The sequence below is a fragment of the Bacillus rossius genome, chromosome 1 (assembly GCF_032445375.1).
Source record: "Bacillus rossius redtenbacheri isolate Brsri chromosome 1, Brsri_v3, whole genome shotgun sequence".
Classification (NCBI taxonomy): domain Eukaryota; kingdom Metazoa; phylum Arthropoda; class Insecta; order Phasmatodea; family Bacillidae; genus Bacillus; species Bacillus rossius.
In genome coordinates, this window is record NC_086330.1 from 264,547,829 (window position 1) to 264,572,060 (window position 24,232).

The 24,232-nt window shown below is 35.3% G+C and overlaps 1 protein-coding gene across 12 annotated transcripts in view; it reads left to right on the forward strand.

The window, feature by feature from the left end:
* Positions 1–24,232, forward strand: part of LOC134527552 (neuropathy target esterase sws) — a 231,478-nt gene that overhangs the window by 171,234 nt on the left and 36,012 nt on the right. For 8 of the 12 annotated variants that reach the window (XM_063360331.1, XM_063360340.1, XM_063360330.1 and 5 more), the window contains exons 21-22: positions 1,074–1,260; positions 21,786–21,902. In XM_063360331.1, the coding sequence (XP_063216401.1) occupies positions 1,074–1,260; positions 21,786–21,902 (304 nt within the window). The remainder of the gene's footprint in view (positions 1–1,073; positions 1,261–21,785; positions 21,903–24,232) is intronic. The other 4 variants (XM_063360339.1, XM_063360333.1, XM_063360336.1 and 1 more) reach the window with 1 other exon arrangement.

A 24,232-nucleotide genomic window follows, 5' to 3' on the forward strand; every position in this document is an offset into this window, starting at 1 on the left:
TTCTCTGATCCTACTCCCAGATGTTCATACCTTTCACTTAGTAAATATCTGTCATAAACATATGTGACTGAACAGGAAATGTAAGAGGTGCATAGTGTTGAATTTACAGAAAAAAAAACCTCAGCAAATAGTAACAACGAGAAAATGAAAAAAAAAAAATCAACATTGCATGTGAGATCCCACCTTAAATGTGCTCATTGTGATGGGAACATAATAGTGAAAAACCTCACGCTCTGCGTCTAAGCTTTGTCGCTTATACCGTTATACCAGTTTTGAGCATTGTTGTGTATAGCTTCCTGAACCTTGTCACAGGTAACAGATTACAGAAGACATGTACATATGGATTGTAGAGTGACAGGTGAGGGGAGAGAGCGAGTAGGGTCCCTTCCACTTCATTCCTCTCACTGTGGGCTAGCCTCTCTGGCGATCACCATCCATCACCACATTCTTGACTTTATACGTTGTCTTTGTGAATGACAGCTTTTTTGCTGCAGTGACACAAAAATATTTATTTTATAACTGCTGCTTGCTTTTTTAAAAAAAAGGGCATTTTATATCACTCGAACTGATGAAAGTGGCAACAGAAAATCTCTCATTAATACAGTGTAAAATACAATGTTTTCCACATTCAACTGACTGTGCACTTCAAAGCACTCATAACTTTGGATGTCTCGTAACATCTAATACTTGTGTATTAGCAAGGTTCCACTGTATTTAACCACAGTTTAAAAGCTTCACATTGTTTTGCAAACCCACCCTCTAATTGTTTCTTCAGCAGTGGCCTGATATCATTTCTTTCCACTGTTTATTTTGCCCTTTTTTTTTCCTAATCCCGTATCCCATGCCAATGAAAAATGATTATTTCCTGTCCAATAATTGGCAGAACTGAAAAATCTATCCAGTTTTACTTACCAATGTGTTCCATCGTTGTCTGTGATGTTCTCAGTGTGGACGAGTGTGTTGCTCCATGTCACGCGTTGTCTGTGAAGTTCTCGGTGTGGACGAGTGTGTTGCTCCATGTCACGCGTTGTCAGTGAAGTTCTCGGTGTGGACGAGTGTGTTGCTCCATGCAGAAGATGACTCACTGGTGGAGGCAGATGCTGGACCTGACCTACCCCATGACGTCCATGTTCTCTGGCCGTGACTTCAACGCGACCATCCAGCAGACTTTTGGCGACACGCAGGTCGAGGACCTGTGGCTGCCCTACTTCACCGTCACCACCGACATCACAGACAGCTGCATGCGCATCCATACGCACGGTGAGTTCCCTTCGTCTCCATGCCTTTGTCTCCTCCCTCCAGGTTGGTATTATGTACCCCTCGTACCTGTCGATTGTGCAGTCTTGTTTCGTTGAATATTTTTTCAACTACAGTGTAAACTCTTTATAATGTCACTCGATTTAACGACAAACTCCTTAAAACGTCGAAATTGCTTGACTTTGGTTGGTTTACCTTGTTTTCTATACAATAATACACTCTATATAGCGTCACGCTCACTCTTTTTAAAGACAACAATACAGCATTATAAATCATTAAGCAGTACTTTCTAAGTTGCCGAAGTTGGTAAGAACTGCAGCTGTGTACGTTCTTTTGTTTGCTGTTCTGTTGTATTATCTAAGCACATGTTTACTTCGACTGACGTACCGGAGAAGATTCTAAGAAATTTTGTCTTTTGTTTTTGTATGATGAACTTGCACTTGTATACTAGACATCTGCGAATTGTAATTTTTCAGTTCGAATCGAATTCGAATCGAATTTAAAAAAAATTCACGAGTTTTGAATTTTTTTGGAATCGAATTTGAGAATATTTATTAAAATAACATAGATCATTAAAAAATTTTAACATACTACCTTTGAAAAACTTGTCACATAATTCACAGTTTAAATCAAGTGACTAAAATTAAAGTGAGACTATATTGAAGAAGCACAACCAGATTCTCAAAAATTAAAAAAAAAAATAAAAATAAGAGTTATGTGTCTGTAGCACTAACATAAATCACTTCACAAATCATTTCAAATTGTCATGTAGAAAGGTGAGTTCATCGACATGGTCCGGCACCAACAATTCTCTGCGGCTGGTAACTATGTTGCCTGCTGTAGAGAAAACTCTCTCACTTGCCACCTTATTTAGCATGTTTGACTTGCAAGGATAAAAATATTAATAAAAATATCACAGCATAAGGAAGTTGTACAAAAGAAAAATAAAAAAATTACCGTTTTTATTGCTTAAGCATTGCACATTTTATTCTAAAATCAAGTTTTAAATTAGGGGTGAGACCGTGGGTGCTACTGTTAAGTAAAAAAAATGTAAAGTAATCCATAAAAACAAAACCTATTCATCGAAAGTACGTTTATTTAAAAAGTAGACTTTGCGAAAGCACGCCAAATAATTTAAATTAATGAGTGATGCAATAAAACCATTTTATTTAACGTAAAAAAAAAGAAACCCGTAACAAGAACGTGATTTGTAACTATACGCATAATGATCGTGCGGGTTAACTCGGTTCCTGACAGAGCGCGTGTGTGCATGCAGTCTGCGAGCTATCGATATAAATCTTCGACTACGTGCGCGCGCTCTATACAGGAATACAGGAATCAACACAACCAAACTGGCGCTGCTTACTTTTTTATAAGCGGTATAAAGCTACTCCCGAGACGTTAGATGAAGTTTATAACTTTTAAAAACATCTTTAAAACACGATTTACACATCAGATTACTTTGTAATAGGATTAATTAAGTTAGTAAGCAGTTTTATCAGAACGAACGGCATAAACTGCGTAAAGCAATAGGCGCGTTGTAAACAACGGGAATTTATTGCATTACATCAAATTAGGTTAAAACGGGACAGAAATAAATTGGTTCAAATGGGAAAATGTAAATAACAGTAACGTAAATAAGGGGTTTCGCTGTATAATTTTTGTAAGTGGAAGATGTAATCGTCATTTACATTTCTTTAAAAAATTGGGAGAATTGGGGGGGGGGGCTCTTATATTTGTGTATCCGGGCCAGATTTTGCAAGTCGAATTATTGTAAAATGAATTCGATTCGAATTGACTAATCGAATATCAAAAAATTTGAACTCGAATTCTGAAATTTCGAATATTCGCAGAACCCTATTGTTTACCTCGGACACTAGACTTCTGTCAAGTTGTTACACGTTATCATTATCGCAGTTGCTTACAGACTTTCGAACTGTAAACATGGCGAGTCAACGAAAATCTTTGTGTATAGACGAAAATGTTTTTTTTAATTCGCTCAATAGAGGTGGGAATAAAGATCAGTGATGTTGGAAGACGCTTTGGATTTAGCCGCTCTACCGTGTCTACAATATGGTAGAACAAAGAAAAAAATTCTGCAAGCAGAGAAAGATGGAAAATCTGCTAAAAAATTAAAGGAACCTCAATACAAAGATCTAAATCAAGCGATGCTATCATGGTTTTATAGACAATGCCAGAATAATATGCCTGTCTCGGGGCCGATCATATTATTATAGAATAGTAAAATATATTTTATTTTTCTCCATTTAACGACCACTCTCTAAAACGCCGAAAAATGCTCAGTCCGTTAAGTGTCGTTATATAGAGTTTTCACTGTACTTTCACTTTAAACTAATATGTCAGTGTGGGTGGTTTGAAAAAAAAAAATTTCATGGTATTTTCAGTTTATAAAAATGTTATTTTCAAAGTTTTTGAGGAGCCACAAAAGTTTTTTCAAATACCTTATCAGTTACAGGAAGTTAAGAAATTAAATATACAAACTGTAGGGGTGATTGCTATTGGGTTGAGCGAATATTCAGCATCCATTTGATACAGAAAAATTTAAACCAATATTTTTTTTTTTATTATTTCAGTAAGAAATTTTCTTAATAAAAATCAATGAAATGACACTTTTAAAATTTATTTATATTAAAGTGCCATTAAATCCGTTAAATGTATGTATATTATTATTATTGTTGTAGTTAAAAGTCTACTTAATTCTTTTACAAGAAACAAAATTTAATATTTAAACTGTTAATTCCAGTTCTTTAATGTAAAGTATCGTAAAAGCTTGATTTAATACAGTTGTTGTGGTAGACAATTAGAGCTTACTGGGTCTAACACAAAGAGATATGGTGAATATGTTAAAAATATGTTAAGTCAGTTATCATACTGATTAAGTTATTTAATTTTATTATTACATACTTATTTTGCTATCTGCCTTTACACATCAGTCAAATTTTCTCACATACTAATGGGTAGACAAAAATAGTGTTAATACGGGATCCAGAAATCTATAAATGGTACTACTGTTATTCTGTATCTTATAAAATTCATAGCTGTTTTGTTCAATAACTATTTACATGTCAGATGAACAATTAAATTCCTTAGGGTCAAGTTTATACAAGGAGTTAGATGCCTCGTGCCACCTCTAATAACTTGCGACTCAAGATGTGAACCTACTAGGAATGTCTACTGTTCCTAATAAATTCCAATACGCAAGTTAGTGCCTAAAGCATAAAGAAAATTCAATGCAGAAACTGACAATCAGTACTATATAAAGCATGTTATGGAATAGGCAGCAGAGAAGTACGTATCTTGTGAACTAGAAATAAGGGAATAAAAGGTGTAATTCATTTAGCAAATAACTATATCACTTTAATGACAGAAGTGCAACAAGCTAACATGGTTCCAGCTGGCACATTATATGTCATTCACAATAAGCTACACCGCAGTCAGAATCAGTCACAAAAGGATTTTAATAATACATAGTCCACAAAACTACAAAAAATTCCAAATGAAATAAATCTTCAAGAACAATAAACGAGAGTTTACACGACTGCACATGCACAGTCCAGCAAAGATCACAATTAATCTGCAACTCGTGCGGGGGATACCGTTAAGGGTCAAGTAGGAAACGTTACTAATTCAAGTTCAAAATTATATGCTCGCGGGGGATGTGGGATAATAACTACAAATTATCATCTCAATAAGGCGGAAAACCCTAAGCCAGTATATAGAATTCTTAAATGACTGCAAGCTGAGGCTCATCATGGCAAAGGCACAAAAGTGAACGATTAAGAGCACTACATTATATTAAACTTTAATTTCAAAGGTAGAATCTAATTAAGAATTCAGACAACTTAATCGTTAACATCAGTTAATTTACAGGCATGACCACCACATACCCAACACCAACATCAAAACTCTTTATAATTCACTATGACTCACCTCATAGGCGTACCCAGGGGGGGTGTTTTGGGGGTTCAACCCCCCCCCCTTCCCCCCCCCCCCCCCCCCCCCCGAAATGAGGCAAGAAAATTATGAACACTCATGTCATTCGAGCTCAATTTCTAAAAACAGAGCAACGAGAGAAATAACGTCACCAAGCAGCCCATTTGGTAAGTAAACGTAAACAAATTTGAATTGCAGTGGTTGGTTCTTGATAGGTCAGTCTAAATTCTCAAATCGTGGTGATTGGTCTATGGAATAATCAGTTCAACTCTACTTTGATTATGTTTTAGATTTGCTTAGTAGAATTGGGCATGGAGTAACAGTAGTGATTGCAACCTAATTTCATACAAAACTCTATAAAAGCATAAAAAATGCGGGGGGGGGGGGGGAATTTGACTTTTTTGGTTGTTTTGTCAAGTCAGGTACTTTCATTTAAATACTGTACATCTGTACGTATAACACGAAGAAAAAAGTTTGATGTCGCAAGGTGCGTAATTTTAAACGACTGTTACAAACATTGAAAACCTGAAATGTAAATTTTTCGCCTCAGATGAAAGGGACCTCGTTGAGTGCAACGTGGTGTGAAGTTATGTTTGAGTCAGTTGCTTAATGGCCTCAACTCAATGTGTAGGTGTTTTTAGCGAATATTGTAATAGAACAATATATTTTAATATATATAATATACTAGCTACCCGACCCAGCTTCGCATGGCTATACTAATGGGGAAAAAATGAGACTAAATATCCCATTTACAGTAATAATAAATTAAATAAAATGCAATTTATTTCAACAAAAATTTATTACAATGCTTTGTAATGTACCGAAGAGAAAACGAGTAGCACCGATGGTTTCCTGATACGTACAACTGATGTACCTGTACTTCACTACGGCAGTCTACAGGCAGAACACTTGCGCCGCTCATTATACATGCCCCTCCTTGTGGGTACGCCACTGCCGCACCTCGAATGGAAAAAAATCAAAGCAGTGCTCGTTGCCATGGAGACGCAGAAGGCATAAACAAAGCACAATCCCGCTGTCCCACTGTTGCCCGGGCTTAACCACCCTTTGGAGTTGATTTTCAGAAAACGTCATCCTGCATAGCATGAGGAACATTACTGTCAAGTTCAAATTTGTAGAATATAAAATTGAAAAAAGGGCAACTTTTGATATTTAAAGTCCCCGTAAAATTTCAAAGGTGATGAGGACTGCACTAATAGTGAATTAGTTGTTGCCATAGAAACGAATGAAGCATCAACAAAGCAACAGCCATTGCCATGTTGATTTTCTACCAAAAACTGGAATTTTGATATTTTACACCCCTAAAACTCCCTTTGGGAGCTGATTTTCGGAAAATCATATCTAAGTGAGCATCTACAGACATCACAAAATGAGTAACTATGCTGTTTCAATCAGTTGAAAGATTTCAAGTCAATCGTAATGACTCAGTCAGTGGTATTTCGCAGAAATATATTTTTAAATTTAAATAATTTTACATAAAATAATTAAATCTATACAGAAATATGCCTCGAATTGAAAAAAAAAATCGCTCTAAGCGATGCCCGTTGCCATGAAGACGCAAAACGCATAAACAATGAAAAATCCCGTTGTCATGGAGATGGAGTACCCACTGTTGCCAGTGCTGAAACACCCTTGGGAGCCGATTTCCAGAAAACGCTGTCATTAATCAAAATAAAATGTAGCCTATATATTAAGTTGGACAAAGTTACAAATATTTGCGCAAAATTTCATTAAAATCAATGCAGTAGTTTCGGAAATTAGCTCGGACAAACATTGTGACACAAAATTTTTATATATGAAGATTTAATTCTGTTTTGCTACACTTGAATTGTAAAGCCTGAATTACAACAGCCCGTCGCATCCGTCCGTCAGTCCCCAAGCGATATACAATTTCACTTCACTGCTTGGATTTTGGACTTGAGCGGTATCCGTTTAGCCAGAAATATCAATTTAATTATTCTTTTTCATCATCTTTTATCGCAAGTGTATATTTTGAATAAGTCTCAGTTTTACTCCCATGCCTTACCTGGGACTCGAACCCAGAACCTCTCCCACCATAAGCCGGTGTGCATCCGACTACGCTACGGAGGTTGGCTGGCGATTTACAACACTCCGCTCGTCCGTCATAATATTTCTCCACGTCAATGCTGACAACTGTTGAGAAAACTTAACAATTTGGGGGAAAAAATTATCATTTGTAATTATATTACTTAAACAATTATGTAAAGTAAGTAGGTGCTTGAAACTCATTAAACTCTGAGTGTTTTTTTTTTTCGGTATGTATTTTCACATTTCCAGAGTTACCATGCGTAATTATAATACTTCCGTGACTTAGACCATTTTTGTTTCAAAAAAGAGCTTTCGAAATGTGTCTAAACGTAAGCTAAGAAATTATTTTGGAATCAGCTAAACAGTTAAACATTTAATACATTTTAATATAATACTTTATATGCAAACACCTAGAAGACATAAGGAGGTTATACCGTATTTACTCGCGTAAAGGCCCCGCCCGCGTATAAGCCCCCCTTGTTTTGTAAACATTTTTGAGAAAAAATTTAAAAACGTGTTTTTCTGGGTTTATCTGAGGGCAGGGCAGCTTGGTATGCATCAAACAACAAGCCATGTATTGTGAGCGGCGGGAGGTGATTTTGTAAGCGGCAGTGATACAGAGACTGGTATTATAGTTTGTCCGTTCTCAGTAGGACCGTCGGGAGGCATGCCAGACGTACACCAGGCTTGCTGTAGGAAAGGTTTTGATGGAGATTAAAAACGGACGAAAACTAGCTTCTACTGCGCAGCTCAAGTACCCCCCCTTCTTGGTGACGAAGAGGGGAGTGTAAAGGAAAGAAAACACGTGTACGGTACACACCATACTGAAAACATCATGCGGCTGTTATGTAGTTGGTTCGCCTACTGTAATACTTGATTTACTATCCCTTTCAGAGTGGTTACTTTCGGCACAGCAAAACACGTATATACAGTATACATTACACTGAAACCAAAATACATTTTCCAGGTTACTTACCTACTGCAGTTCTTCAATGCCCGACAACTCGCTGTCCCTTTCAGAGTGATTTCTGTCATCACTGTAGCTATCAGCTTCACTTGAAGTGTCAGTTTCTTCGCCTAAGTTAATTATCACTTCTTCCACAGCGATATCAATTGCCCCTTCCTGTGTTCTATATCCGTTTTCAATTGTTTGTACGTGTGCACATACTGACTTCCATTTGTCCTGATCTATCTCGGAGAACCGTTGATTGCACAAAGCGATAACACTTTTAATGTTAAAATCAACATTTCGTTGCGCAACCCACTGTTTAACGTCCGCCCAGATGAGTTCGATGGGATTTAAATCAGGGTGGTATGGAGGAAGACGTAAAACTCGGTGAGAGTGCTGTGACATAAGCTCGTCAATAACGTAACTCTTATGTAGTTCTTTGTGTTTTTTTATTATTTCGTACAACTCTGGTTTCAACATGTCGGGCCGGAATGAAATACCTTTTTCACGTAGCCATGTCTTCATGTCCTCTTTCTTGGAGTTGGAGTTAGGACACTTTTCACGGAGTTTATTGTGATACGGTGCGTTGTCTATTACCAGAACACTGTTTTCTGGAAGATTAGGTATAAGCTTCTCTAATACCCACTTCTCGTAATTAGTGGCGTTCATTTCATTGTGATAGTCACCCGTAGCTTGCTTTGAACGCCACATTAACAACGCATCCTTGATAAAACCCATTTCGCCACCTGCGTGAACAATTATCACTCGCTCGCCTTTAGATACGGGTTTCAACAGGCCTGCATTGCTTTCGTCACTCCATGATTTTTCTGTACAGTGCGAGCTCAGTAAATACGTCTCGTCCATGTACACTATAGGCCTGCCTTGCTGCCTAGCTTCCTTTATCTCTCTTAGATACGCAATCCGTTTGTATATCTTATTTCTTGTCTCTCTGTAAGTACAGAACGATTTGTTCTCGTTTTCTTCCATCTAAATCCCAATTCTCGTACGATTTTTCGTAAGCTTGTTGCTCCTCCCTTAAAACCAATACTCTTTCGTAGTTCTTGTAGTAGTCTTGGGATAGTATGGGCGATTTTCTGATTTATAAAAAAATTGTGAATACTTCGTCGCACAACACACTTATCAAAATCGTCAAGTCCCGTAACATGCTTCGTACGCGTCCTATGCTTGTTTGGTGTTTCGAAACGTGTGCCCTCGCCGACTGCAATACGCTGCATCTCTTTGGTAATCTGGGTAACTACATTTGTAGACACGCCTGTAGCCACAGCAACACGTCTTCGTGCTTCGGCAAAAGGGATGATAGGCTCTTGAGCCGCTTTTTCATTGTTCATGAACTCAATCACATTCGCAATAACTTCTCGCGTTTGACTATGCAGAACCTTGTGTTTCAGCTTCGAATGTATTGGAGGCATTTTTACGTATATACCTCAAGAGAACGTGCACACAAAATCCGACAATTCTCGCGGTAGCCTACTCTGTTAAATACGTACACAACACAACCACGGAAAGAGGAAGACTGATATATTCACGCACGGTAGTAGTCTACTAGACAGCCGTGCGCTATCGATGGCCTTCGCAGACACAGCCAATTAGAGCACAGGCGCCGCTTTGACTGCCGAGGGGGGCGGTATCACAACCTGCGCGTCTCAAAGCCCTTCCTAGCCTGCGCGAGTTTTGTAAGCAGTTAGTCCTATCTCAAACGACATAAAGATAAAGAAAGCTGGACCCGCGCGCTGCCGCTGTGTTGATGTGGAGTGTTGTCGTAGAAGAAGAAGAGGGGAAGTGAAGGAGGAAGGGAAGTGGGTCAAGGATTCTAACACTCCTTTGTCTGGTTGGCTGGCTAGCTGGCAGGATGTAGGTTAAGCCACGCCTCTGCCTCTCTCCCCTCCTTACACAGCGCTGCCTCTGCCTCTCTCCCCCCTGTCTTAGCGCTGCCACTCCCCCCTGCGGAGTCGTTGCCTCTCTCTCTCCCTCCTGCCGCGTCGCTGCCTCCCCCGCCTTCCACATTTGAACAAAGACGCACAACTTGAAAAGAAAAATATATTTTTTACTCCAAATTCACGTATAGGCCCCCTCCCCTTTTTTGGAGTCAAAATTACGCGAGTAAATACGGTAGTTTCATCCGTTCACCCGTTAAAAGTATAAAGTTACCAAGCTTTAGACGGACGAGTGGATGACATTTTTCAGTCCATCTTATTGGGTGCAGGTCACGTAATTGACAGACGGATGACGGATGGACGGGCTATTGTAATTCCGGCCTTAGTTGCTAACACCCTTACAATCAAATTATACAGCAATTATTATATTGTCATGCCGTCAACTTGTTAGGAATAAGTTTGTAAAGTGCATACCTTAATTCGTTAAGCTAACTAATCATTTATATATATAATATATATATATATCTTTTTGGGGGGTTTTGTAGGTATTTTAATATTGTAATGTGAATTTACTTAAGTTAATTGAAAGAAAAATTACGTACAAATTACATATCAACAATAGCCCAGGTGAAAAAATGAAATGTGAGACTATTCTATTTATTTACTCAAGAAATAATTAATTTTTGGTGTTTATGCAGTTTTTCCTAAAAATCTGGAAGAACACCCCCCGAAAAAAATTCCTGGGTACGCCTATGACTCACCTCATTGCACGCACTGCAGAACTCAATCACTAGTCAATTAAAGAATGTGATAAATGCTGAGAGGAAGACAGGGCCTTCAACCCCTTTATGCTTACGGGCATGCATGCGCACACCTGTGGGTGACCCTAGAGGGGGAGAGCAGAAGCTGATACTAAACCAGTAAAGTGAGGGGTGGTGAAAAAGTAGAAGGGAGAGGGTAAGCGAGGAGATTGAAGTGCCCGGGAGTACTCCTTTGCAAGACAAATCGTCATGGAGATGGTGTGCCAGCTCCGTTTCACTTGATGTTAATTTAATCCTACTACGTGTCCAAATACACCATTTATATTATTCTTATTGTTCTGGCGTCTCACCTTAGTTGCAGTTTGACTCTGTGGCAGACACTCGACAGGGCGTTGTGGGAGACTGACCCCTAGTAATGCTGTGTAGGTAAAAGCACAACCACCTTGTTTCTATCAGCATTCACCCCCTTTCATAGTTCGGTATGCGTCTTGCCTCTGCATTCCTCAGCAGAGGTTGTCTTAATCTTGTGGTTCTTTCCTCCACAAATGCTTTACATCAATGCTCCACTCTCATCTCATCATCGCTCATCATTAATGGTACGTTAAAATCGCAATTGCGATAAATGCGAAATAGATGCAAAATTTCCGGGTTTTTGCGAAATATATGCGATGATTTACAAAACTTTGAAGATCATTAAAAGAAGTGCCGATTGGCCCTACACAACAAATAACTACCTTTGAGAATATTCACTTCAGCACAAAATATTATGTTCAGAATAAGACTTAACAAATTAAGTATACCATTCATGTTTTAACGGCAAATACATATGTTATTCAGGGTTCAGCAAACACAGTCGTATAATTTTGGTCGTGCATTCGCGTTTACTGTCGACTGTTTGGTAAAAAAAAATCTCGTCCATGCAAACTATGGTAGTGTCTCAATTAATCGAGAGCCGACCTAAAATGCTATTACAGGCAAAGACTGTTGAAAGCATTTGATTGAGGACCTAGAAAGTCATCCAACTGTTAAATGAAACCTTAATAAAATTAATATCAATGATGCAATTTACTGGTTAAGCAAATCTCAACGTGACGGTAGGATTTACACTGAAGAAATACTGGAAAAATGTTATCCTTATAAATATAATTGGGCCAATTGAAAACCAAAAAAGATTTTCTTATTATATCTGTGTCATCTTGAGTTTTGCTTATCTGGAATTGCTGCAGTCCATATTAGCTCTGCTAATCAAGACATTACTGTGCTACTTCTATCATTAAGTACCATAAAAGTGAGTTTTTTCAGGTAAGTTGTAGTGATATCACGGTAGTGTTAGTGCCCTATTATGTGTGATGAAGGCACGGGCATCGTCATACGCTGATCCACTGTGTGCTTGGATTACAGTTATCATAAACGTTTGTTATCTGTAGTGTATCTGGGACTGCTATTGACAGGCCGTGCGTAGCATCAAATAGTGCTCTGTGCACATGGCAACTATAGGAACTTGCATATCTATATGAAGGAATGCTGCAAGAGGCTGGAGAAAATATGTTTACCTATAAATGATGTGCTTACATTTTAAAAGTAACCTTAAAAATTATTTACTTTGTAGAGTTTAGGGAGATTTATACTTGGCAATATATATGATTTACATTAATTGTTTATTTTCTTATTAATAATATTTACCTAGCCTACCAAATCTGATGGTGGGGAACATTCTAAAATTTTTTTAATAATAGTTATTAAGTTAAAAAATTTACAAAATAATATTTTATTTATTTCTCGAGTGTACCTTGTAAGGGAGAAAACCCAATTTTAGTAATTTGCTGAGAACTCAATTTGAAAGATTATTTGTAGCAAGGCTGACAGAAATGAACAAACAACTTAAAGTAAAAAAAAAAAATTAATTGCCCTATGCCTTAATTATGAAATAATAAATAAACTAGCCTTGGATTTTTTTTTATAAAAATCTATATGAATAGTTTGGCAATAAAATTTTATACTAATAACAATAAATTAATCAAACATTTATAATTTTAACCTATTAGAGTAAAATAAAGAGTTGTTAAGTTTTCTGAAACATGCAACAACTTGTTTATTTTTCTTCCAAGGTATCTGCAATTTTGGGTATGTATATATCAGTGATAATGGAATTGAGTAGATAAATGATTATGTTAATATTTCATTCAATGTAATTATGCTCTTTTTTTATGGTTTCGAAATGTTAATGTAACCTTATTATAATTCTCTCTACAAAAAATATCATTGAATGCATTATTGCAGGTACCGGTGAATAGGACTTTTGAGAAAACTGTACAGGAATCATACAGGGAATTTTTTGATGACAGCCTGCACTAATATTAGAAAAGGGCATGAAAGTTTCAAAAAGTCAAGATATTCATCTGTTCTTTATTATTAGTCAGTTGGCTTCAGATAGTGCATGGTTTAACACCAAAATTTGATAATCAAGTAAAGTGTAGATTTTGCTATGCAAAGTGTTTTAGAAAAACCTTGATAAATAAACCAATCAGTTTGCTTTGCCGTGAATTTAAAATCAGTGCATACATTTGTTATGATTACCTCAATTTAATTTGTGATAGAAAAAAGTCATTAATAGCTTTCTCTTATCTCTGCAATATCTCTGCAAGTAAAGTAATTACTATTCACTTTGTATCAATGGAGTGCTGCGAAACAATCAGTAACTTTACAATTGTTTCAGACTATGCAGCCAAAGTGTAGACACACATGTGTTAGATTGCAACTTGTATTTTGCAAGCAGTTTGCATAGTTAGTAAATTATCAGGACTCGAGCGATTTGCTTGAGCCGAAACTGTTCAGACAGGGGATTAGCTCGTCAAAGTCTAGAATGGATGGAGATGCTACGCCACTCCCGCTCCGTATAGCGGTAGTCTGAGGCCTACGCCACATCAACACATTCAAAGTCTGTTAGCCAGTCACTGTTGTGAACATTCAAACCAAAATTATCTGTCGTACCGACTGCAAGTGCGAGTAAATCAAACCTGAAATATGACCTGAAACTGACTGCATTACCAATAACTGCTTACAAGAAGGGTAGACTCTCACCAGAATTAATTTCCAAACTCTCCCATCAAGACTATCAGAGTTCAATTTCTGGCGTGATCAAACCCAGAATATTCTCAGTTGGGAAACTTGGAGAACTTACCATTAAAGTGTTAAGTTTTCTTGTCCTTTGGTTCCATCTAACACCATTCTCTGGCATGGTCTCTAGTGATGTCGGTGTTGGCAGTATATTAAGCTGTAATGCCTTCATTTACTGAGCCCAGTAAACACCACTGCAGTGCTTCAGTGCACAGGAGGCTCAGTCAAAAAAAAAGACGACTCAGCGCGAAACCCACGCCTACAGTCTCCTTCAAATAACTTAATTCCTTCTTAAATCTTAAAAAATCAAAGACATGCTGTTGTTAAAACTGGGGGTTTATTAGGAACCATGGAAATGGGAATAGATGCATTGTGATCAAAATCACTGCTGGAAGATCAGCATCTGCCTGGAAGCTGTTACGGTGTCTTTTAAGAGCAAACTCACTGACTGTGATGATGGAATCACAGGAGATCTTGAGCTAGCATGAAGAATCCTAGACTACATGTTTCACACACTTTCTCATCATGTGACTTGATGATGATGTCCATGTTCATCTTCTGCCCTTTAATAACACTTGGCCTCATTTTCTTGAACACTAACTTAACATTGTTACAAGGAGCCAAAACAAATAGAACCTGAAGTGTGCCTTTCTAAATAAGCGCTGGAAGTCTTTGATTTAAAAACAACCTGAATGTAAAACTAAAAATACTTAAAATAACTTAACATGATAAGTAACATTTATAAAATATTAAAGTTTTGTGGGGAAATTTTAAAACTTTTATTACAAAAAGTGCTAACACACAAAAAAAATCATGTTAAAGAGTGTCTTGAACACCTGGAATGCATAGTCCACAAAATAAAATAATGAATTAAGTGTAACTGAAAATAGCAATAAAAAATTTATTATATTCTGTGTGAGCTGAAGGAGTTGTATATTTATGCTGTGATCTAGTTAATTCCATGCAATGTCCACTGGTGTGGATAAATATCAATGTTGGTTGTTTACTGGCTTGTGACTAAACTGCACAGATGTATGAAGTGTACACTACGTATCTTTCATTGACTGGGTAAACTACATGTCAGTCGGGCATCTTCTGTAGCTTTCCGAGCATACCACCCCAGTGACCCGTATTCTATGTGGTTTATTGTGGGGCTATTCAAACATCCAAATACTTGTCCAAATATTTTATTCAGTTCATAAATTTTGCTGAAGCTAGTAGTGTTATGCTGCTTTGAAATATTGTCTTTCCAGATGCTTAAATGTTCATTGCATGAATTTCGGTGGTGTTAAAGTTGATGTAAAGAAATTTAAAACTTTTTTAGCATGTAAGAAAATTGACCATTTATCATATTGAGATGTTCTGTTTATTCTGTGCTTCTGTTTTAGGTCTATAATAATGGTGTCACTTGCATAGCAATCGCTTCCCATAATGTTATGATCTTGTCTTTTCCTACCCATAATGATGAATGCTTGTGATTGGTTGCCTGTTATTCTTAAGTAATCTTGAAATACTTGTTTGTATGGTTTGCATTGTGTGCACAAACAAAATTGTGCACTACGTGAATATTGAGGACAAACTCACGTTAGATAAAAGCTTTTTGTAGATGAATGGTATGTTATGTATATATTTACAACACTTTGTTGCAGTAAATGTTGTTGCTGCTGGCAGTTATGGTTATAGTGATTCGTTAGCATCACTTTTTAAGCAAATAAAGCTTGTTGGTTTTTTTTTTTTTTGAGGGCTGCATATATACATCAACTTCTGCCTAACTGAAATTTCTCATCTTAAAAAATCCATTACATTGGTTCTCAGTAGTTATCACTGTAATGTGTGCCTAATATTCAAACTTTTGTGTTAGAATGGGTTCAGTTTTACTTCTTCTTATTTTGATTATTATTTATATTTAAAATAGTTATATATTTTTGTGAAATTATTTTTCTATAAAAGAGAAACAAATTACTTATTACCATAAATAAATTAATATATATTTGAAAATTATCTTACTGCTAACAAAACATTTTACGTTACCTGATCACTACAGTACCATAACACAGGACCGTATGCAAAATTTAATTTGTGGGGTGGGAAGAGTTAGAACCATTAGTTTGCCTGCTGTGTGCTCTCAATTTCATTCTTTTTTTTTTTTGTGAAGTTACGTAATACTCTACTTGTGAACACTCAATACTGTTGCTGCACTGCCGATAGTTCTTGTGTTTAGTTGGCCAACCACATCACGTTCAGCTCTGCGGCTTACACAACTATTCACTTGTAAATTAACTAAACGAATATAAAAACATTTTTCATAATTGTGCAGCAAATGTTCCTGTGGTGATATAAGTACCTTCTATCTTAAATTAACTTCATTTATCATAGCTCTAAGAACTCAAAGCTTGCCTTGGTTAGTTCAAAATAATGTTATAAGTTAGTGATAGTCGTAGGGCTACCAACCACATTTTAACTATAATGAATGTGTACAAGTTAAATAAACTAATATTCTGTTGGTACAGCTACTTATTTTGCCAGGTCACACATTTTAAAATGACCCTCACACTTGAGTTTTGTTCTCAGCTTGTACATCAAACAATATAATAAATTAATACTTCATTAATAATTTAAAAAGTATTCAAGTCAGAGAAATTTAAATTTTAACATTACTTCCCTCTGTTAAAGTAGCAGAAGCCCAAAAATAAAACTTTTTTTTTTTTCTTCATTCAAATGAAAACTTCTATACATCAAAGAGTCAAGAGAAGTATCAATTCATATTATTATTTCTAATCTTCTTTTCATTTGTATGTTCTGCAATGCTATGAATATAACCATTTTTATTGTTAATATATAATAACTGCATAGCTTGTAAATGTAATAAAATTTGTACATAAAGAATTGGTATGAAAATCACTTTTTAGAAATTTAAAAGAATTAACATCAAAATGATTTAATTAAATAAATTTGTCTATTAAGAAAAACATTAAAAATACAAATTCAAAGCAGATAATAATATTACAATTTATAACTAAAATATTTATAAATAGTTTTTTCCAGCCATCTAAAAATTAATTACAAAGGTCTAAGATTTAGTGGATAAAGAGGGTGAAAAAGTCATAGATTTTACATTCATTTGCCCAATGAGCGAAATGGAGATTATGCATGTACATACATGAAAGCTGAACTGCTAGAAGACCACATTTGTATGCACGTAATGTGTGGGTGTGAATGGCAGCATATAATACCAGTGTTATAAAGTTTAGACGTGCGTATTTGTGTGTAAGTTGCGAATCAAGCTTTACTCGTGTAATCTGTTATGGGTTAAATAGACCACTGTTTTAATTTCTTGGTTTTTGAAAACCCATGGGAGCCTTGTATGTGCTTGCTTGCTTTAGACCACAAAATACATCTTCATTTTGTCTGCTGGCAGATGTTTACAACTCTTAAATAGAAGAAAGTATTATGTAGTTGGCTTTTGCTTTGTAGCATGTGTGGTGTAAACAGCGATCATTTGAGCCTTTTTTATTTTGAATTTGTATTCATTAAAACTATCCACTTACTAGTTTTAGAAGTGCTTAGCTCTGGCAATCTTTTCTTGAAATTTTTTTCCTTCAAATTTATGGTGTTTAGTGTGGTTGCCTTAACGAACTTGTAAAGCATACCTTACTTACATCATTATCTATAGAGTTTGTAATTTTTTTAAACATTTAAACCCTCAGCAATCTTCCTAGGCTGAAGAAATATTTGTTCCAGGTTGTCTTTCATATTTTGGGGATGCAGTTTTTATTTTATTTTGCAGCATGAAAAAAATTCTGTTGTATGTTGGGGTTACAAGATATTGCACAGAAACGATAATGATACAAAGATTCGTTTAACCGATACATGTACAAGAGACACAAAACTAATAAAATATAATGATGATACATGTTTTGGAAAATAAAGGAAATAATACATAGTTTAATGTATATCCAAACTAATTGTCAGCATTTTAATTTCATGGTTTCAGTTGGGTGTCATGGAAGCCAGATAAACTGGGAATATATGTGAACTCCGTTTAAGATAATTTGAGACATTTTTATACAAGTGCTGCAGGAACATTCTGACCTCAGCATTGAAATGTTGTGATGCAAGAAACAAAAAAATTGTCAGAATATCTAGTCATGTATTAATAATTGTTTTATCAATATTATAAGAAAGTGATATTCAGCTGTTAGTCTGAATGTTCCTTTCAGCACATGTCAAAAAAGTCTCATATTTTCTGGAACAGAGTGTAGGTGATAAAAGGCTAGCAGTCACCGAGGCTAATGTCTAGTGGCAGAGGCAGGGCACATTACAGCATATTTAACTTTATAACAATAATTGTAAATCTCTGTGAAGATTATTTTGTTTTTATTAAAAATAAACTTTAACTGTCTTAAATTTAACCTAAATATTAATCATTTTATATTCATAACAATGTGAATTTTTGACCTTGTTCTTGTGAAAGCATCATAGTGGCATTACCAGTTTCATGTGAGTGTATAAATTGACCTAAATTTAACCTAAATGAGTAAGTTTTTAACAAACTCTGTGAAATGATTATTGAAAAGAAATTAATGTTTTTTTAAGTAAGGTTCTGTCTCTAGATGTATTGTTGCCTTAGTGCTTGTAGTGGTTATAGTAGCATGGGGTGCAAGTTTTCAAATTTTTATTTGATTTTGCTGGTACATATATTATAGTTTGGTGGTCATTTTTTCAAAATTAATAGTTTTTCTACCTACCTATGTTTTTTAGTGTCAAGTATTCATTAAACTCTGTTTTTAAAATATCCTCAAAGTTATATTCCTCCCTGTATTTTGTACCATTGTCCTGTGGCTCATACAAAAGAAAATTTCTTAATTTTTACTTTTTATGCATTTTATAGATTTCTCTTTGCTCATTCCTTAAATATTTTTAAAAAGGTGTTTCACGCTAATTTGGAATTTGAAAAATACTGCATATTTGATTTTATAATTATTCCTTAGTCTGTCACTGTTAATATTATGTCCAAAGGTAACAACTATGAAAAAAATTACTGTGTGAACTGCTTGCATGATTTAGCCTTGGCCTTGTAGTAGCTTTAGCAGAAATGTTTTACAAGTAACAGTTGCGCTTATACCGTGCTAAATATCAAAACAAATATACAGGCTGTAAATAGTATTAATGGTATAACTTTTCAAATTTAATAACATACATTAAGAAGAAACTATTATTGCGAGTGTACACATGGTCTGAAGTGTTTACTTTGGTCAGTAGAGAACATCAATAAGCTTGACTGCTTCTTGCAAGTGGTGCACTTGATTTTCCTCCAAGAAATGGTACCTTAGTGCTGGGAACAAGATTATATGTAGAATTGCGATAAAACCGAAATAACACTAAAAAAAACATGTAAATACAACATTAAACAACCAATGGTTGTTAATACACCATCATGAATCAAAATTCAACTAAAATCATGAAATTAAACAGCATTTTAGCAAAACTTAACTTAAATCAAAAACATTTAAATTTAAATATATTCAATTATATGAGCTTAATTTTTTCAGCATGAAATTTATACCAAAATGTATCTAAAAAAAATTGGAAAAAATAATTTTACTTTGTTTGAGCTTGCATCTCTTAGTAACATTTTTTTCATTTCTGAGTATATTATTTTTTTGGAAAAAACACTATCAATGATAATAAAGGATTAACGAATCTCTTTAAAAAAAAACAAAATTGCCTTAATAATAACACCATTAAATCTTGTCCCTACTTATTGCATAATAAAATGTGTTTCTTTATTTTATTGGGTGTTAAGCATCTTGATGAGGTCTCTACAGATGATAAGTGACGAGTAGACCAAGGACATGTGGTTTTATCGTCAGGCTGATTTCATTTTTAAAACATATATCTGTGTTATTGTTTTTATTTGTTATTAATTCTGTTTATTCATTAAGGTAGCATATTATTGAACAGATATGATGTTTGTTTTCATCATAGTTATTTCACAAAACAGTTTTAATTTTGACTGATACACGATTCACTTTTACAATATTACAATTTAACTACTCAGAACAATAAAAATAAATTTTCAGGTATTTGTGGTTTGAAAAATGTAATAATGCTTTAATTTAGAATTGAGTTACTAATAACACTTGCAAGTCCAAGATAATTTAAAAAAATTTCCAATCTATTTAATCCAGACCATTTGCTAGAAACTTTGTGCAAAAAAATTACATTAAGTTAATTTACTTTATTCAAATAATAAGTTTTTGGGTTTTGAGTTAATTTTTGATAAAATTTGTGATTAATTTCATGATTTTAGTTGCATTCAGGTTCTTGATGGTGAATTAACTTGAATTGTTGTGTTGTACGGTCCATTGACATGCTTTTCAGTGTTGTTTTGGTTTTATCGTAACTCATATAATCTTGTCCCTAGATATTGGTACAGGCATCAGCCGTGAACTGTAGCACTTTCTTGGGGTTACTTCGGGGAACAGTGCAATCCTAGATCAGGATGGCAGGAACAGGATTCAAGTCCAGTGTGTTGCCACTGTGGCCTCTCGACGTGGTCATCACATTAGAACGTCACCTCGCATCTCACGTTCAGTGCGCAAGCCGCTCTGTGCGTGAATGGTTAAAGAGGTGCACAGTAGTGCAGCACTCTCAACTCCCTACCATGTGGTTACGTAGAAATGCTGTTGCACAGTATCCTCATGAGTCGCAGACGATTCCTCTTCATCAGAATGCTTGCCACTGCTGCAGGTCCCAGACGTCTCAACACATATCAGCTGTGCACCCTGCAGGGTTGGCACCTTTATTGTGAATTGGAACAAAAAGTATTTCCGAGAGGAATGGAGAAACCAACTGTAGATAAATAATTAATGGAAATAACAAAAATGAGGGTGCAATTTTACCCAGTGTAACTTGAAATACACAGTCCATCTGGCATGTCTTTAAACCATGTATTGTATTGTGCATACTGAGTTTCTTGTCCATGATATTCTTTTTTCTTAGCAGCAAAAGTAAACACTTCAGAACCCATACATGCTGGTAAATAAATGTTTCTTTTAAGTTACAGTCTTTATGCTTAGTCTGAAAAGTTATAATGTAACGTCATTTACACTGTGTATTTGTGGATATGAAGAGTACTGTAGAATGCTGTATGTTGATTTTATACATACTGTCAACTGAAAAAACTAAAAATTCTTTATTCTTAGTTTTGTTCCATAATTCACTGGAAGGGTTGTGGGGAATAAACCGTAACTGTTTGAACATGTTGTCTATTGTTTTCTGTAGAATTTTAGTTTTGATAGTCATTTTGCTGCAAAATATGGGTTCGTAATCTTTTTTTTTTCTTTTAGGTTAATGTAACGAATAGAAATGCTCAGCAGTATTATTTTGTAATCAGTATGTATTGCTTCTTACAGCACTCAAGAAATTGAATGTACATATTGCAAATGGTCATTAAAGTGAATAAATAGTTTAGTTGTGCTATGCATGATGAATTGTAAACAAAATTTTGAACTGAACAATTGGCTCACATCATGCAACTATTGGTAAAAAAGTTTTTCTTTTAAAATAAAATTTAATTTTGATATATATATATATTAATTATAATTTTTGGAATATCTGCATTTGATTGTGTTGCTGGTTGGGATTTTTGAAATTTTGTTGTCTCTGTGTGGTCTTTGGTAGTAGCAGTGTGTGCCTGTGGAACCAGCATTGCACCGTGTGCTGGCAAGCACCGGTCAGGGTTGCTACCACCGCATGCTGCAAATGTTTCATCTCTTGCAGGCTCGCTCTGGCGCTATATCAGGGCGTCAATGTCCCTGTCCGGCTACATGCCCCCCTTGTGCGACCCCATAGACGCCCACCTTTTGTTGGACGGAGGATATGTCAACAACCTCCCAGGTAAACCAATCACAAGCATTTAACTTGCTGTCTGTATTCTTGTGTGCAACCTTTATCGCGTTGGTACGTTGCGAAGGGGTTGCTATGATGCCGTGACACCGTTTCCTTTCCCTTGTGTTTGTGCCGACACTCGCAGGTAGTGTTTTGAAACAAACTGTGAATGTTGTGTGCATGAATGCCCGAATTTGTGGAAGAGGATTGCCTGAACGATTTTGTGCGTGCTTGGGAGGATGTGTTCTTGCACATGGCCATTCAGTTTCAAATTATTCATATACATAGCAGATTGCATTGCTTCTGTGATACTCAGCTTTTTTTTTTGCTAGGTTCTACAAGTCCCAACATTTCACTATGTACATACTGAAAAGTAATTTTATTTTTGTGTGGATAGGGCATGCATTATTTTTTGTGAAGCATCATATGTTTTCAGAATTGTTTACATTTGCATAATCCTTGGAATAAAATATTACTACATGTTGTGTTTGGCTCCTCAGTGTGTTAAACAAGGGTTCATGGACAGAATTTTAACATAACTGAACCAAGGTCAGTAGAGCTACTAATAGCTAAAACAGATCCCTTCTCTGCTTTTTGTAGGGCACATTATAATTTTCCTAAGCTGGTTGTTAGCATTGAGACATTTAATTTCCTTTATTAACAGTTTTGGTGTGAATTAAATTCCATCTGTAATACTTGTGGGAATTTCTGTATTAATAATTTTATTTTTTTTTATTTTTTTTTATTTGTAATTTGTCACATGCCCACCAACAGTCGTAGACTTTAGTGGTGGGCACTACATGCAATAACAGGGACACATTTATCACTACCAGTGTATGGACTCCCACCTCCGTCGGTACCATAGGAGAAAAACATCTACAGATGGCCAGCAAACGAGAGCAAGAGTACCACACACTAGCACTAATGATTTGAATAACATCTTAGCAGGAGTAGAAAATACATTAAAACCGAGATGTTAGTGTGTAGCAAATTAGAAGCAACATGCAAGAGTGATATTGGTATCCGTACCAAAGTACAGCCCTAGTATACCATTCTGCTGATGTTGAATCATTGATAAACTCCCCTTTATAGTATGCCATTTTTTAATGTGGTGGTTATTTGATGATTTCTTTATTTATGGGGTTGTGCAAATACTGAAATTTTTTAATTAATTAAAAATAGAAAATAGTTAAATAGTTCTTGTAAAAATCCAACAAAAAAGTAATTCCTAAGTTTCACTTCCAAATAATTTTTTTTTTTTAGAATTCCTAAGTCAATTTCTCTTAAGTGATAAAAATATACCTTGGAATACAGAATATTTGTTATTTGGTTAGCTGATAGAAAACAATTGATAAAAAAAAGAAGACAGTAGCATTTATGTTTATTATAATTTGTTCAGACAGAAAATTAAAAAAAAGTTAAATTACAAAGGACTGTAAAAAAATTAAACATTATTTCATTTATTGAAATTTTGCCAGTTTTGGCTAATTTGAAGTCATTACAAGTTGTGAGTTTTTCCTCATTTAAAACATCTTTTAATTTGTATTTTACTTTGTCATGTCATATTTGATTTTTGTAACATTTGAAATTGTGTTATAATTTATATTAAATTATATTCAAAATAACCCTTTTATTCTATGTATGCTTTACTACAATTGAAGTTTTTTATAAGTCAGGTTGACACTCATCTTACACCCTAGGTCATCTTACATTTGAGGTTCTTACATATTAGGTCATTTTATATTTAAGGTTGTCTTACTTTCCAAGTTATTATATTTAAGGATTCTTACATTAAAAATCATCTTACATTCTGGGTTGCCTTACACTTGGGGTCATCTTACACTCGAGGACATGTTACATTCAAGATCGTCTTACACTCGAGGTCATCTTACACTTGAGGTCATCTTACACTTGAGGTCATCTTACACTCGAGGTCGTCTTACACTCGAGGTCGTCTTACACTCAAGGTCGTCTTACACTCAAGGTCGTCTTACACTCGAGGTTGTCTTACACTCATGGTTGTGTTACACTCGAGGTCGTCATAGACTCGTGGTCGACTCTAGTTGCCTTACACTTGAGGTCATCTTACATTCTAGGTCGTCTTACACTCAAGTCGTCTTTCACTCAGTATCATATTACAATCATTGTATGCTCTATAAAGTATTGCATTTTATGTCATATATTCAAATTTGGCCTACATAAAAAGGTTTAATTTTTTAGGGATTTTAACACACAAGCATGCAACATACCAAGTTACTAGGCTTTTTTATAATTAATACATATCCAGATTTTAGTTATTTTAATAGTACCTTAAACAAATTTTTATCAATTTTACTTAC